This window comes from Coturnix japonica, chromosome 3, assembly GCF_001577835.2.
Source record: "Coturnix japonica isolate 7356 chromosome 3, Coturnix japonica 2.1, whole genome shotgun sequence".
NCBI classification, from domain to species: Eukaryota; Metazoa; Chordata; class Aves; order Galliformes; family Phasianidae; genus Coturnix; species Coturnix japonica.
This window is the reverse complement of record NC_029518.1, coordinates 70,087,469-70,099,309: the sequence shown is the minus strand read 5'-3', so window position 1 is coordinate 70,099,309 and position 11,841 is coordinate 70,087,469. Positions and strand designations below refer to the sequence as shown.

At 38.8% G+C, this 11,841-nt stretch overlaps 1 protein-coding gene across 4 annotated transcripts in view; it reads right to left on the bottom strand.

The window, feature by feature from the left end:
* Positions 1-72: 72 nt before the first annotated feature.
* Positions 73-11,841, bottom strand: part of SNX14 (sorting nexin 14) — a 45,534-nt gene continuing 33,765 nt past the window's right edge. For 3 of the 4 annotated variants that reach the window (XM_015858883.2, XM_015858886.2, XM_015858887.2), the window contains 8 exons: positions 10,592-10,632; positions 10,284-10,403; positions 5,111-5,234; positions 4,502-4,666; positions 3,450-3,545; positions 2,611-2,702; positions 2,397-2,453; positions 73-284 (listed from right to left, as the gene is read on the bottom strand). In XM_015858883.2, the coding sequence (XP_015714369.1) occupies positions 246-284; positions 2,397-2,453; positions 2,611-2,702; positions 3,450-3,545; positions 4,502-4,666; positions 5,111-5,234; positions 10,284-10,403; positions 10,592-10,632 (734 nt within the window). In that variant the 3' untranslated portion in view covers positions 73-245. The remainder of the gene's footprint in view (positions 285-2,396; positions 2,454-2,610; positions 2,703-3,449; positions 3,546-4,501; positions 4,667-5,110; positions 5,235-10,283; positions 10,404-10,591; positions 10,633-11,841) is intronic. The other variant, XM_015858888.2, reaches the window with a different exon arrangement.

Here is an 11,841-nt window from a genome sequence, read left to right as displayed (position 1 = left end):
CTGAGACTTTGGGGAAATGAATCTGGCTTTTACTGATAACAGCTAAAGAAATTAAAATACAGATATATGTTATTTACTTGTAAGTGGTATTAAATTTTAATGTCTTTATAGCAGAAAGAGATTTTTAGAACTTAGATTTAATATTATTTACAAGAAAATATACAATGCAAGGCTAAAACGTCACACACCCATTACATTAGTGCACAGAAGATGTTTCTACCGCATGACCAGTGAGGTCCCAGCATTCACATCCAACATGTCGCAGAGCTAGCTTCCTTTGGACCCTGTCAACAGGAATCAAGAAAGAAACTGATGTAAGTGTGAAAATATGTATTTACCTATGAACAACTGATCTACAACAGAATGAGATCTGAAAATATCTGCTGGAAATCAGAGATAAGAGAAAGGAAGGCTACTGCTCCCAGGTTTTTAATACTTTCCTTGAAGTAGGTATTTTATTCCTTTTCTGGAAGCTCTCGCCTCCTCCATTCTTTAATGATAAGTGCATTTATTAATACACAGCAAATTTTGTCTCTGTAAGGATGTGTAAAAAAATATGCAGTGGCATATTTTTACTACTGGATTTCTTTTCTTCCTGTGCTAGGAAAGCTTCTCCTGTCTCAGCTTACCCTTTTCCTCCTATCCTGCCTGAACAAACTCCCAAAGGACAAGCTACACACCGTATCAAAGGAAAATTGAACTACTTTTCCACTTCTATCCTTGTAAATTGTACACTCACATACAGTGCCATTAACCACAGCTTATCTATCTGCATGTACATGTAGCAGGATGCAACTCCAACAAGTAGGTACCAAGAGCTGGAATTAGGTTCCATGTCCCCTCCAACAGAAATTGCTATGGCCCCTCTGAACGCTCAGTACTCAAACCAAAACTTCCAGGACGCTGTTTTCTCTTTAAATGCTGACTGAGCTGAAATATCTTTGTTCCTCACCACCTGCAATCACATTTTGGTATCACACAAGAAGGACCAGCCTGCTCAACAGAGACGTTACAACAATTTCTTTTTTCCACTCCCAATACAACTGATAACCAAATAGCCACTAATTCATTTTAAACTTTTGCATTAAAATTGGTTGGAGCAAACTGTCCTCTTCCCAAGTGGCTTCATGGGCAGTTTGCAGTGATTTAGGGGAAATGAGTTTTAGAATTAAGGGCTCCATATAAAAAACACTGCCTTCCACCCCTCCTCTCTCTTCATCTTGTGTTTGCCTCTTCCTATCTATCGGCCCTCCCTCAGCTGCCTCTTTTAATCCATTACAGTCCTGCAACCCTCCCATCTAAGCCCTACAGTCAAAAACCTTGGGAACACTTCCTTCTGTTTTACTCTTGGCATATCTGAGATAAGAAAACAGATGAAGTTTCTGGTGGGAGCATTTTCTTCCCCTTCCTTTCTTCTACTGAAACGTGAGACAGTTAATCGCTCCCCTCTATTCCCATCAACTCAAATGCTTAACACAAAGCCTTCACTTTCCTCCAGCACTATCTGAAGACAGACCAATATTCCTATACATTTACTGCTAGCTGCTGTGAGAGAAAAGCATTTCCATGCAGTAGAACAGTAGGGTTAGGTCAGGTCTTTCATGCAGCACACAGGTCACCAGGTTACTTCCTTATTTGCTTGGATGGTTGGATCATTTTTGGTTTTGTTTCTTGACTGTGTAAACACTGCCCTAAATACATGAGCTACAGAACCAATGCACAGAGTAGGTTAGACTTGCCAAGCCGGTCTCATTTCAGTGGCAACAATGGAAGGTGCCCTAACTTGTCCTGAAATCTGTCATTTGCTTATTATGCTGAACAAATCATTGCTCAATCCTGTGGTGTACTCTGGTAGTTCCTGGACACGGGACTCATGCAACAAAAATCCAAAAGATAAATAAAGGGCTATTTTTAAATTTTTTTTTCCAGTGAGATGGATCACAATGTGTATCTTTCTTCTTTATCTCAATGGAGTAAGTTAAAGCTGCAGAGACCAAACTTGGAGTAAGAAATCTATCTACCAAATAGAAGTGCTAGAGCTCTATCTGAGCTCTGCATGTGGAACTCACATCTGAAGAACAGGAAATCCCTGAATTAAAATGGAAACAATCAAACAGAAAGGCACAGGGATCCTGACAATTGATCACAGTCTGGTGCTGCTGAAAGGTACCACACAATCACTGCATGATAGGTAAATAGGCCTATGTGGGTTTTCAAACCTAAATAACAGAAGTTAGGAAAGCCAGATCCACAAGATTTCAACACATTAGTAAAAAGCAGATTATCTACCAAAAACCTAACATATTACAAGGGAACAACAACAAGCATGCAACAATGATGAAACATGTCAGTAGCTTGAAGAATTCTGTACCTATTGGAACAGTGTTAGCACATACCTTACTTAGCTCTGGGAAGAGTTCTTGAATCCCAATGTCCAACAGCACGTAAGTTAACTAAAAGAAAATGAAGGAAATGGCATCAGCCAGACACAAAGTTAGACCAAAGCAACATCACCTCTTTTTATCTTTGCTCTGGATGAGAGTTCTGCCCTCTGCTATAGCCATGCATTCACTTCAGGAAATGGCAAGTTTCCCAAGTGCTGCAAATTACCTGTTTGTTGAGCACTGGTTGCTGCATGCCATCAAACAGAAGCCTGATGCCTTCGTATTTAGCCTCTTCCCCAATGCACTTGCCTATTAAATCTAGGCCAGATATCACCAACACAAGTCATTAGGAAGCATTGCAAAACAGCTATAAGATATATAGTTGTAGTTAAATAAGTAACATCCTGAGCATTTGTTTTAGTTGACATGAAAATACCACTATAATTCCATGAAAGCATTTTCTGTTATCTCCAGTAATAAAAAAAGGCTTTAATTAAAGAAAGAGTTCAAATTTTATCCTTTCTAAGTAACCAGCGGAAAAAACAAATATTCCTTTGGTACTTCCTTCCTCATCTTTCAGTGCTGCACACCGAAGCATTTGTTATAAGAATTTCATTCTGTTGTCCTAATGCTTTGTTTAATATGTGGCAAGTTGGAATGTTTTAATTACTTTCTGAATAACCCAAAAAATGAGCCCTTCTGTAGTTTATATAGTTTAAACGAGCTCAGATTTATCTTCTGGCTTCTTCTATCACTGCTTTACCTGGTCTGCAGTTGGATAAAATGCAAATCATACAAGCTAAACATAAAGAAACCACAGTTTTAAGGACATTTGCGAAGTTTTCTGTTACCCCAAGTCTTTGTGAATGACTACACTGCAGCCTTACACAGCAACACTGAATTAAATGATGAAATGAACTCTGGGATTCTTCGTTTTTCACACCTAAGTATTCCAGTCATATCTAAGCAGCGCAGAAATTATTTTATTTGGAAAGCTAACATTACTGTACTTGCGTTACACTTCTGCTCGAACAATTAATACAGCCATAAAGAGCCATTATTAACCTGGAATGTATCTCATCATTTCTTCAAAAGTCTGCTTTGCTCTCTTCTGTTTGTCCTGGACAGAGCGTGGTTCGGTATTCTCACAGAACACAGCATCTGCAGTGAAGACACATTAATGAAACCATCTTTAGGCAGTTATTTTATCACCAGCATAAGAAAGTTGGTTTGGATTATGGCTTCAAAGTTGAGCTGCTTTTCTGCACGACCTTAACTGGAAGAGAATTCTGAGCCTTGATTACATTAGCCTGATCAAATCCAGAATAACCCATGCACTTAGAGGACAAGAATCTTTTGCCAATTTATTTCTTCTCAACTTTTGAAAGCAATAACCTTCCACTTTTGGCTCAACCCTACTTTACGTTAGTCATAATCTTCTTACTTAAAATTTTCCTTACAATCACCTTGTAAAAATTACTGTTCATAGGAAGTATTTGCTGCTCAGTCTTGATGGTTGTTTTCATTTTGTTTTGTCCTTTACAATATTCTTGGTTTCATATGGACAGAGTTGGCCTCGACTGCACAGTTTTGGCAACAAGTTTCATTTAGCTGAGACCGTGGTCCCATTACACTTTGCAACAGTTGTGAGGTTTTGTTGTTTGCTTCTTTTTAAATAATCTTTGCCTTCTTCCCATCTTTGAAGGTTAAAATTACCATAATGAAGAGAATTTAAAAGAAAAACCCACACAAAAAAAATGCCCTAAAGCAGGCCTAAAGCAGCACATAAGTGAAAACTAATTTAAAGAAAGTATGAACCATTCACAAACTGACATACTAACCCACCTTTATTCTCCTTTGCGCACCTTTGCAAATTAATGTTCATAATACCTTTGTTTTGTTGTGTATTTTTCCCTGTAAATCATGCTTGATAGACAACAGGGCTAACATCACCTTTTAGCAACAAATTTCTGGAATGGTTTTACAGGCCCACCTGACTTTTAGAGTTCCACTGGCTTTAGTTCAGCACTACAGCGTAATACTAAATGACTCAAAAGAAGGGATTTCAAATGTCAAATTAAAGCAACACTTCAATCAAATATGGAACCATTGCTGACCTCTCAGCAGCGTTATCAGAGAAACCAAACGGTGCTCCTCACATAGCTGTTCTAACTTATAATGCAAGTAATAGTCCGTGTATAGTTCCAATGTATTTTTGAAGAGAATTCTTCCTCCCATCAGGAGATGATGCAGCCAGTCAGGAATGTGGAAGACCACTCTACCTGCAAAGTTATAGGAACAGATATTTATATGGTTCTCTTAATAACCAGGACCAAGTAGTCAAAAGAAGTCATCACGACTTCTTTGCTGACTCAAAAGACGTCCAGATTACTCATCAAATACTCTTTTATTTAGTTCTTTTATTTATTTCTATATGCTTGCTTGAGGAAACGGAAGGAACTAAACCCACAAAACTACATGCAGAAAGGCGGAAAGATAAAGCAGAATTGAATGATAATGAAAGATTAACTGCAATATTTTAGCACAGCAATAAGGGTTCTTTGCTGCTTTTCTTATAAATGGCTATCTTCCTAAGTTGTATAGTGTTATGGTTGCATGTCCTAGGTTATATACGACTACTACAATAGAATTTTATTTCCTGCCAAAGAACCTGAACTTCATAATGAAAAGAAGTATAAGAACAACTAAGAGAAATCGCTTCTTACCAACATACATTAAGTAGTCATAGACTCCTTCTACAGTCATCATTTCCATGAAGTAGTTCTGATTTTGTCGTCTTTCTGTATTCTCAGAGCGGTTTGCGTTATTTTTGAATAAATCGTTGAAAAGCTAAAAACAGAGATACAATATCAAAAATAAAAGGAACATCAGGCTCTTGTCGCATCTTTGCTTTTCATTTCACAGGCCATTTTGCTTCCAAGTACCTTCACACAACTAGACTTGCTACAGGCCTTGACCCTTCAATGCACCTTCAAAGGCATGAAGGGTGTGAGTCTGTCAGCCTTAAATCACAGGGGGACCCTATGACATTCATGTATTCCTAAAACATCCTATTGTCATGTGTTATGAAACAGGCAATGGGTTCTAGACAGAACAGCTGGAAAAGAAGAGTCCGTTGAGTCATGGAGGTCCACATCTTACAATACCTCACAAAAACCATTAAGAGTTTATTTTATATTATTTAATTCCCAAAACTGTTGATGCAAATATCAGAAAAATGTATAGGAAACAATACTGTATTATGAAAAGAGAGCTCAAAAGCCTGCACCAAGCTTCCAACAAAACTATCTCCCTTTTAGAAGAAAATACAGTGCAACTCCAGTATAGCCTAGAAGGAAAATCTGCCCCGGCGTTCACCAAAAATTCAGTGTTGAAGAGCTTCCTTGCTATGAGACTGACAAGACTACTATCAATAGATTTTTCAGTAGAACTCACATATTAGAAATTAGTTCTGAACAATGGTCTCTAAATTTGCTTGTTCTGGGTCTACTCTCCATAGAGCAATTCTCCCTGTAGTAGATTAAGCCACAAAACATCCAGGTCACAATGGACTCTGAATCCAACATGTCTCCAGAGTTCCTGTGCTCTTACAAAAAAATTATATCGGGAAATCTGGCAAGACTCAAGTTTTGGCACATACTTAGGGCCTTCCTTTTGCCAGTGCTAAACAGCTGACATCACCTTCATAAAGCTCACCTTAACTAAATGACAGCAAGTTACTACATAAAACACATGAAAGGGCAAATACGGTTAATGTACACTGGATGACTGGAATCCAAGAAAATAACAAACCAAAGCAAGAGCAGATAATTATTTGCGCCTACTGTAAGGAGTACACCTGGTATGTTGGGTAAAGAATCGTCTTTAAACTGATGTCTACATGACTTCTCAAAACTGAATCTACGACAGTGGGAAAGACTGTAGTGGAACTGTTGGAACTTCAACAAGAGCTTTCTTTGTTGTTTTTTAAAATACCTCCAAGCTGGCTGAGATAACAAATTGCCAGCTCATAGCAACCCACAGTACAATGGAGAAAAATTTCAGAGGAATGTGTACCAGCCAAATTAAATCATTAACAACTCTCCAGTAGGTAACCTGAAACCAAAATGCTATCTTTGGGCAGAGCTTTCCAGCTTCCAAAAGTTATTTTTCACTTTCACCCCAAACCAGAAGCAACATATTTCAAATACTGTATATACCTCTGCGCAAGGATAGCTTTTCCTGTGCCTTGAGCATAACAATCCCTTGTTCATTGCCAAGCTTTGAAAGTTCATACTCTTGTATGTGCATGGCACGAAGAAATGAGCAGATGAACAGATTTATAAAGTATATACTTCATACTAATCCAGTGTAAGCGTGTATCTACACTCTTTAGCAATGCACATCTGAAGGATGCAGCCACCACCACGTTTTACTCTCAGATTTTGACTGAAAGTGAAAAACGTACAACTGTATACCTAATACAAACATAGGGGTGATATTCATGACTCAGAAAAGCAAGTGATTTTGCTTTTACATTTCTGCTCATTTTACTATCTGAAACGTGATATAATGCTCATTATTGTAACTACACAAAAAAGACAAGCAACGTTACCCTTAGTTAAATTTTTAAGATTAAACAGTAATTGTGATTATAGCACTGAAATATTCTTTAAGGGCTTTCAAGGGGGAAATTCCACTTAATGATACTAGCTAATAAGGGAAGCCAAGATCTTGAAGCAATTGAAACACAAAAACCGTATTACAAGAACAACCAAAATAATCTCAAGTTCAACAGGTTCCCTATTGTACCTTCAACGGGAAAAGCCAGCAAAGTAAATACAACCACCCATTGAACTGCCAGTAAGTTACATATACCCCAAAACATTCCTGTAAGTGCGAAGCTGATAAAAACAGTACCACAGTTCTGAACAATATCCACAGCCAGAGGCATAAACTATTTCCCTCCTTCATTTTCAAAGTAGAGAATTTGCACCCAAATGCTAAAAAGAGCATATGTATAGTATCTAAACCACTTCAATTAGCATAGGAAAATGCATCTGTTTTCCTCCAAGTAACTGCAAATATACACTATACTGCTGTTGTTTCAGAACAGTTCTTACTGCCATTGGCAGGTCAGCACAATTCAGCAGCACAGTGACTTTGCAGGCATGCTTTTCAAAGCCTGCATCAGCTGAGAAGTCCTGTTGCATTCTAGCAGTTCTGATGAAAGTACATTCAGAAGATTGTTGAGCTGGTAGAGACAGGCTCGAAACATAGCTAGGAAAACTGAAAATGCTGTTTGGTGCCCTTAGAAGGGGCAGCTCTTTGCTTGGTTGTTTAACCAGGAAGGTTGGTAACTAGATCAGATGAATCTGATAAAATCCAATTGCTCTCAGCTGTACTTATGTTAACTGCTCACATTCATTATATATTATGATGGAACAAAAGATAATGACCTTAAGTTGTTACAGGGAAAGTTCAGGCTGGATTTTAAGAAAGAATTCTTCTCAGAAGGAGTGGTGAGGCAGTGGCACAGGCTGCCCAGGGAGGTGATGCAGTCGCCATCCCTGGAGCTGTTCAAGAACTGTGTGGATGTGGCACCAAAGGATGTGGTTAGTGGGAACAGTGGGGATTGCCTGAGGGGTGGACTAGGTGATCTTAGTGGTCTGATCCAACCTTAATGATTCTATGATTCTATATTCATTAGCTGCAAATCGCTGATATTTCAAGCATACAAACACACACACACACCAGAATTATCAAAAAAGCAACAGCATGCAGACAACTTTCCAAAGAAACAGCCATGTTTGTGACTAAGCTCCCGCTTTCATCTGCCCTCACAGACCTTTCAGCATTTCTTATTCAGCCTGATGAAGGGGTAGCCTGGGCATACTCTGCTCCTGGCAACTGAGTTGGTAGCACATCCACACATCTCAGTGGATTCTGGCATGCTGACACTAGAATAAGCAGGCTTACATCAGATAAGTTATGTGGGAGCACTGTGGCAATGCAAATATCAACAGAAAATCTATCCTGGACTTCACCATATGATCTGTGTTGAAGAATTTCTTGCCATCAGTCAACACACTCTTCTCAGAGATGGACACAATGAAGCGCTGCAGCATGTTCTACCTTCTATTGCTCCACTGCAGTATCTTTTCATTGACTTCATACAGGTAGTTCACACAATCCTGGTACAAACATTTTGCATATGTAGCCACCACCAGTTTCTGTTGGGACTGTGCAGTACATATAATCTTCAGAAGTGAAACAACAGAACTGAGACTGCAGAACCAGACAACTGAAGTCTATGTTTTGGTGGTGGCCTATCTTAGCTCACCTTTGCACTGAACAGTCCTTGGTATCTGCATTTCCAGCTTAGCCTCATCTGACAGTAATTCAATTAATGAGTTCTCATACAGCTCTCTAGCACTGTGGCAAGCAGAGGTGATCAAGAGATTTGCTTCCCAAACAAATTCAGTGGTCTGAACTACAGTGGCACAGCAGATGAAAGCAGTGTGGCTTACAAAATGAACCCAAGAAGTGACAAAATGCAAATGACCTGGAGTCGCAGTACTGGCACAAAGCTTTCCCCAAGCATGGGCTGAGATGAAAAAGAGAAAACTGGCTCCCAGAGGAGGCACGAACACTCTAACAGTTCAGTTGAAGGCTGAATCTCACAGCATGCAAGCGAATTCTCACAAGAGGCCAGAACATAGCATAGCCCAGCCCTAGCTCATCAGATTGTTAATAATTACAGTGATTGCGTAAGTACATGTGCCCTGGCAAAACAGTAGATAGCAATTTAGCAAGGAGGCAGTCAGCATGTGAACGCCATGTACATACATGCTGGTCAAAACTTGTAGCAGGATTAGGGCACTCCTCAAAGCAAAGTATCTTAAGCGCCTACAATTAGATAATAACTGTGGCTCTGCAGTTGATGAATTAATGTCTGAAGCTTTACATACGGACATCAAGTGGCTCCCAAAACAAAACAGGTTTCTTCTAGGGAAAGAAGAAAACTCTGAAATAGCTGCTACATGACTAAGCAATTAGTTCTACAGACAACTACAATAAAGTCACTTAAAGGAACAGAAAACCCCCACAACAGACAGTGAGAAGGAACTGGGAGCTGGGGCTAGCTCTATTGTACTTAGTCAGTACAGAAACTGTAGTAGCAAGTTCTCTAATGTCATAATACTATAAAAACTGCCATACTGAGGGAAATCAACTAGGCAGGGGGGTTGGAACTACATGATCCTTGAGGTCCCTTCCAACCCGGGTCATTCTGTGATTCTGTGATTCTGTGAAATCAAAAGGCCAATCACCAGTAAGCATCATAAATATAACCTAGGTTGAATGGAAGCATTAGGCTTTAGATTTGTTGATGTCAGAGAGAGCAACTAACAGATAGGAGCCATATTGTATACTAGACGTTAAGGTACTGCACACAAACATTCTAAAGACAGATAACAAGTATCAGCACTGTGACAATTCTGGCTTGTAGCACTTCAACAAACCACTCTTCCCAAACACTCTAGCTCTTCACTTTAAAAAGAAGCTGCCTTACAGCATTAAAATATTCCCCTCTTTACACCTAAGCTTTCAGCTCTTATCCTCTCAGAACTTCTCAGGCTCTTCATATTCTCATCTCCAAATCCAGTAAGGACTTAAAAAGAAAAACTGAAAAACAAAACAACAAAACGAGAAAAAATCCAAACAGAATTAATTTGCACTGTGACACACAGATGATAGAGTGAAAGATCTTTCTTGTGGGAAAAAAACAACACAAGAAATATATGCTGTTTTATTTATGATTTTTTGGCTTTGCATTTTCAGAGCATGATTGCTTTTCCCCACCACTGTACAAGGGAGAAGGAAGATTGCTTACTGTACCTTCTTGTTGTTCTCAGAAGTGGGACTAAGAATTGTAAGCTCAGGCCTGCTTGGTTTGGGCTTGGGAGATTCACAGGAGTTGATAAAGTTCATGATGAATGGCTCCAAATGCTGGCCTTTCTGAAACAGGATACGAGTGGCCTGTCACTTGCATAATTATAGAAGGGGAGGAAAACAAACAAACAAAAACAAGCAAAAAAGCCACGACAAAACCTGAGTTTCCAAACGAGTTTTCCACTAGCCTATACATTAGTGGGCTGCTAAAGTTAGTAACTGAAATTAAAAGGCTGGCAATCTGGATGACTTACCTCTTTCATCAGCTTTCCTGGAACGGATTTTATAATCTTACCTGTAATTAGGAAGAATTAAACAAAAAAGAAGTCAGTGCTTGATCTTAAACATACCACAGCAAAACTCTTTTCCCCTCTCCAATTTTTCCATTCCTTATGGTGCCCATTCTGACCACAAGCTCTTTGCAGCATCTTGATATATCACATTTTAAAGTATTTATTAAGACTTCCTACAAGCAACAGATAACAAGTAATGAGTAAGGTGCAACAAGAGATTTTTCTCAGCCAATCAGTATCTAGCATTTCATTTTAAAATGCTATTGTTATAAAAGTTGATAGAAAAAACTATGAAAAAGTCTTCCACATATCCAGTTTATAACTTAGTGCTCAGTACTCTCCAAGATAAAATACTTGAACACAAAAATATCAAGATGATTCTCTGATTGCTTTAAAAAGCAATTACAGTTTCTAATGTCTAAGTTCTTAATCCTTCATAATTGTTTACCACAAAAAAAGTCATAAAAACTGAAATTCTCCGCTTGCCCTGTAAAGATTGGCTTATCTGGAGAGATTCTGAAAAGCTACAGCCTTGAATGTACCAGTGAGCAATGGTTTGCAAATTGGATAGGCTACAGCTGTGATCTCAAGAAGCGCTCTCTCTCCTGATAAGGCTATAAGGATACAGCATAGTAACTTTGAATGCCAAAAAAAGTGGTTTTATTTTAGGAAAAATACTGCTCTGAACATACCGCTTATCTACATACTGTTAATTTTGGAACTTACATTGGAAAATATGTGCAAGCGTCAAATGAGAATGTTACTAACTCTCACTAAAAGCCCTAATGAAATGCCACATGTTGTTAAAATGGGACATTTATGGGAGGAACACATATTCTCACGTGCGAGATGCCCTGAAGTAAATGAGCCAAGCTTGTCTGAATGACACAGATTCATCTAGAGGGAAGAGGGTTTATTTTTTATTTTTTTCCTTTGTCTAAAACTAAGTAAAACCCTTTAACTGGAAGATGACCATCAAAACTGATTCCACATTTTGGTAACTTGCTAAGAGCACAGCGACCCCAGTAGGTTCATGTAACAAGAGGGAGAAGGAGAAATGCAATGGTACAGTTCAGATACAGCTCTCCTGGTATGTATGCTGATGCCAGAACTATAAGTGTTAGAGTTATGTGAAGACAGAGCAGCCACAAAGTAGGACCTAGCAGCTCTGGCACACTGTTACGAGGAAGCTACATTTATGGTCAAGCTGT